Source organism: Triticum aestivum, chromosome 3B, assembly GCF_018294505.1.
Source record: "Triticum aestivum cultivar Chinese Spring chromosome 3B, IWGSC CS RefSeq v2.1, whole genome shotgun sequence".
NCBI classification, from domain to species: Eukaryota; Viridiplantae; Streptophyta; class Magnoliopsida; order Poales; family Poaceae; genus Triticum; species Triticum aestivum.
In genome coordinates this window covers 89,580,639-89,585,752 of record NC_057801.1, presented here as the reverse complement: position 1 = coordinate 89,585,752, position 5,114 = coordinate 89,580,639, and the positions used below count along the sequence as shown (strand labels likewise).

Genomic DNA, 5,114 nt, shown 5'->3' with positions numbered 1-5,114 from the left:
GCAAAAAGGCCCGTGAGTTGTAACGGGAGAAAAAAATCTCCAATAATCATGATCACATTTTGCCGCATCACCGAGATACACTATCACTCTCAATTTCGTGAAATAGTCGATTTCTTTAAACTCATGAACATATTTGCAATCTTGAACATTTTCAAATTCATAAGCACTTTTACAATTTTTTGGACATTTCAAAAGTCAAGAATATTTTTTGAATTCATGAACATTTTATACTATTTGCAAACATTTTTTTAACAATTTTCTTGGATCAGCGCACATTTCTAGAATGGACGAACGTTGTTTTTAAAATTGGTGGAACAATTTTTGAAATACAAGTAGATTTTTGTGATTTAACATACATTTTTTGAATCAACAAACATTTTAACAATAAATAAACTATTTTGTCAGTCACGAAAGTTTTTCCATTTTTAGGTTATTTTTCCATTCATGAATATGTTTTGAATTGGTGAAATTTTTTAGTAAGAAAATTTTAGGAACATATTTTGAACCCACAAACATTTTATGGTTTATTAAATATTTTATTTGAAAATCCTCATTTTTTAAAAAATTTCGGAACTTTTTGAAGTCCCAAGTCATTTAAAGTAGAAAAAAACATATAGTAACCATGAAATATTTATCTTTTTTTTTTTAGAAGTGCGCCAATTAATTGTTATGCAACTTCTACCGGGCCATGCCCAGGCTACACCAATTCTGATGGGCTAGAGTGTTCAGCCTCTCCCATTCTCTCCCAGGCTACTACAACCCCAACCTCCAAACCCCCTACCTCTGGAACCCTGACCTCGCCGCCGCCCGTCCGCTCGCACCACCGACGCCGGCGATCCCCACGCCGCCCTGGTTCTCTCTCTTTCTACGCCCGCGCGGCTTCATTCCAGCTCACCATTTTCTAGTCACATCACTCAGATAAGCTCTCGTGGTACTGTTTGCAGATCTAGCATTTGCGACCTCAGCGATGGCGTCGCCGTCGTCGGACAAACGGGGCGAGCTTCCGCCGCCCTCGGAACACATCGCCGGCGAGCTGCCCCGCGACGCGCTCTACGACATCCTGCTGCGTCTCCCCGCGAAGGATGTATGCCGCCTCCGCGCCGTCAGCCCCTCGTGGCGCTCTCTCACCTTGGACCCGCTCTTCGTCAAGGCCCACGCGGCCCGCCATCCGGGCCCGCTCCTCGCCACCACCTTCGTCGACGGCGAGTCCCGCGGCGTCAGCATCGTGGATCTGCTCTCCGGCGACGTCATCAAGCGGATGCGCCACTCCGACCCCGACCTGAGAGTGCAGCGCACGCGCCTCGACCGTGTCTGCCTCGTCGGAGGGCGCCACCCTCTGGGCGTGCCTGTCACCCTGCTCGACCCGGCCACGGGTGCTGTCATCAGCTCGTCGCATGACATCTCCATGAAGTATTCGGGTTTGCTGAAGACAAGAAAGGCACACATGGACTCGTGCATTTTTGGGAAAGTCCTCTCCACAGGAGTGTACAAGGCGTTCCGCTTCCTTGAAGTTCGCCCTCTGGTTAGTCCGCAGCAGCTATGCGAGGTCATGACTCTCAACGGCCGCAGCCCTGGACGGTGGAGGGCAAGACCAGGACCCCCGGGCCGTGTCTTTTCCGATCACACGATGAAAAGTGCGGTCATCGATGGGGTCGTGTATTTCTTGATGGATTTTTCTAACATGTATCAGTCGAAGGTGACCATTAAACCAGCCACCATAGCTGCATTCAACCTGGAGACAGAAGTATGGATGCCGCCGATTGATGGTCCGGAACAAGTCAGCAGCTTATATGACGAAGAAGATGTGCTTCCTGTCTTCAAGGACCCCAGAGCTGTGGGGATTCTCTCGATAACCAATTTGAATGGGTCCTTAGTGGTGGCGCAGGTTCATCATAGTTTACCTCAATCTATGGACCTATGGTTTCTGATGGATCTTGAGAAAGGTCTCTGGGTTAAAAAGTACAGCATAGGTTATTACCGACGCGAGGATCTTTTTAGTTATCCTTTGCTGGTGTTAGATGACGAGAGGATTGTCTTTGTGATGCAATTAACGGGGCTGCTACAGGTTTATGATCCAAAAACAGAAACTTACACAGATTTGTGGCAGCTGGAAGATTTCAAGTCTATGTGTATTTACACAGGAAATCTGCTGAGTCAATAGGCTGGTTTTCACTGCTGAGGTGAGTACTGTATTTGTATGCACATATTTTACCAGGGGTGAGACCATAGAAATTAGTTAAGCCAGTTCTAATTGTCATTCTCAATTCCCAATCATTTTTTCTGACTTAGTTAAACTTGACTTTGCTAATGCCGCCTGCAGTTATGTAGCCAGTGGCTCTCCCACCTGATGATATAACAACTAACAATGACATCTAGTTGAATGTTGTTTAAGGATCAATAAGTAGATTATGTAAATAATAACTCCTCTTCACTGGAGTTTTGTGAATAACCTTTTAAAAAAGGATATACTGCCATCTTAGGAAGAAACTGGCAAATACTCTCTCCTTAACAAAATGTAAGATGTTTTTTATGCCCTATGCAAAACCAAAAAACGTGTTACATTTTGGTGCAGAAGGAGTATGTATTTGTAGGTTTATATTAATGTGATTTTACTAGATTAATGTAAACCGTAAGGGCTATTTTGTTATTTTGATTCTTAAGGCCTATTTGGTTATTTTTATATGCCAAATTGGATTACAGATTTACTGGGGCCTAGTTCGTATTAATCTTTATATGTACATCAAGCAGGATCTTCTAAGTCATATCTCATGAACTCCACTTTTTTTCACTCCCCCAGCGATTAGCATGGCCATTAATGTATTAAGTATACCCTAAAATAGTCTAACAACAAGGCATGCATAGATTTTTACCATTTGGATGTTAGTGTGGGTTTTGGTAGGTATTTTCTCCCAATCAAGCTAAGTAGCATGGCGAACGTTTCTTCTTGTATTGCCGTATTGTCAACTTATTATATGCTCTTGTTTACTGACACAAGCTGGTCAACAAAGAGCGTTTCAATTATATTTTTGCTAATTTAAGCTTGGAGGGCAACATAGTTATTATGGTAAAGATAATTTTGAAGAATATTTTTGTAGGCTAACAGAATGTGACATACTAATCAGAGTGCCAGCAGTTCCGCCAGGCGCTAAGGATGGTGTGTTTTAGACCCGACGAGTGGTATTCTATTGAAACAGTACCTTTCCGATTTATACGAGCAAATTTTGCCTTGAGTTATCCTTTTTCGTCTAATAATAGTAATAACATAACGCTGTCTTAGTAGTTGATACTCCCTCCGTCTGAAAATACTTGTCATCAAAAAGAATAAAAAGGTGTATCTAGATGTATTTTAGTTCTAGATACATCTCTTTTCATCCATTTTGATGACAAGTATTTTCGGAGGGAGGGAGTACTTGATACACTGAGTGCTTTGATTAAGGCCCTGTTTGGCATTGCGGTGGATTAGGATATCCTATTTGGTTGAACCGATTTTACATGTCTTGTCATTTTTGTGTCAGCTTTTTGTGTCATCTTCAGGAAAGGAACTGAAAATTGCGTTTGGAATTTTGATGTATTGTAATCCTTCGCTAGTCAATGACCCTTTGTATGCTGCTGAGTTCTTATCCCCTTTGTATGCTGCTGAGTTCTTATCCACACCACGGCGTTGCACACAAGTATATATATCGCTGGCTTCACTCTCTGTTTGCTTGATGTCTAATAATGTATCTGCTCTTTGCACTTACAGGCCAAGCATTCTACAGTGTGCATCATCCAAAGAAGCGCCACTCTTTTTCCCTGATGGCGATGTCGCGTGCTGCTAATTTGTTGATGAAGCCAGTTTGCTGAGTTGTGTTGTGTGAGCCTTCTCGCCAATCTTTTTAATGTCCGTAGAATCTACTTTGCTATGTTTGGTTGCATGTGTGGATGGGCCATGTGTGACACTGTCCTGGAGGACTCTTAATCATGTATGCATCGAATTGTCACTTATCCTTTTTCTTTTGTGAAAGCAAGACCGACAGTTTGGCTTTGTGACTCTAATTTCAAGTACATGATCTGCAAGTCTTTTTCTTTGGGCAGATTATGAATTCGGCAAACTTTATAACTTTGTGGACTAGTTCCTATCTAGGAGCTCCGCTCTTGCGTATAATACCATGGAAATTGGAGATTGATCCCTTCTCTGTTGGAATGCAGTGGAAATTTCATGCTGTCATTTTTACGGAAACCACTGCCATAAGTTCCATTGTTGAAACGCAACTGATATGACTTCACAATCATTGTTGTATAATCCAATAGGATAGACGCATCAAGGCTGCTTGATGACCTGCGTGTTTGGTACTATCTGGTCAGGCTGTAGAACTTTGTAAGCAGTATTGTACTCCCTCCGTAAAGAAATATAATTAGTGATGTAAGAGCAATTCCAATGCGTCGACTGAAACTGACGGCGACTTTGTTTGCTTTTTGTCTGTTTGGGTCGGCCGCCCCTCGATGTCCGCCTAGTTTACGATTTGGGTTGGCCGTGCGTCCAAGCCCCACGACCCATTTTCTGTCTGCGCAGAATTTTGAAAAAGGCCTGTGGCCATAGATAATGCCAGCGACTATGCCGTCGCCCATAGTTCATGCCGGCACCATGCCAGCGCCGGCATACAATGCCAGCCTCCAAAAAACCCACCACACAGTTCATACTGGTGCACTGCCAGCGCACAAAAAGGGGCGGGGACAACGCCATATCATCCGTGGTTATGTGAGCACTGCATACAAAAAAGGGATGGCGCTCACCGCCTCCCTTGTTGCCGCCGTGACGCGGTCGTTGGTTTCCTCCTGCTGCGTGGCGACGGCGAGGGAGGTGGCGGCCGCTGCTTCGTCCCTTGCGTCTGCCATGTGTCGGGGGTTGGGTGCGACATATGCCAAAGGATGGCTTATCATGGTGGGAGCGAGTAGAACGTCGCCGGTGCCTGGAAGCGGGATGAGGCGTAGACACGAATGCCGGCGCACTTTGCCCAGGTTCGGGGCTCTCCTAGAAGATAACACCCCTAGTCCTGCTCTGTGGGGTCTCCGCATGATCACTAAGGCACTAGTGAGTACAACGATGCTCCTCGAGCTGTATGCTAAAGGTGGAA

The 5,114-nt window shown here is 44.5% G+C and overlaps 1 protein-coding gene across 1 annotated transcript; it reads left to right on the top strand.

Moving 5' to 3' along the window:
• The first annotated feature begins 706 nt into the window (after window positions 1-706).
• On the top strand, window positions 707-4,096 carry LOC123068804 (F-box/LRR-repeat protein At2g43260). The gene is made up of 3 exons (XM_044491466.1): window positions 707-852; window positions 945-2,180; window positions 3,743-4,096. The coding sequence occupies exon 2, from the start codon at window positions 968-970 to the stop codon at window positions 2,159-2,161; it is 1,194 nt and encodes a 397-aa protein (XP_044347401.1). The 5' UTR covers window positions 707-852; window positions 945-967; the 3' UTR covers window positions 2,162-2,180; window positions 3,743-4,096.
• The last annotated feature ends 1,018 nt before the right edge of the window (window positions 4,097-5,114 follow it).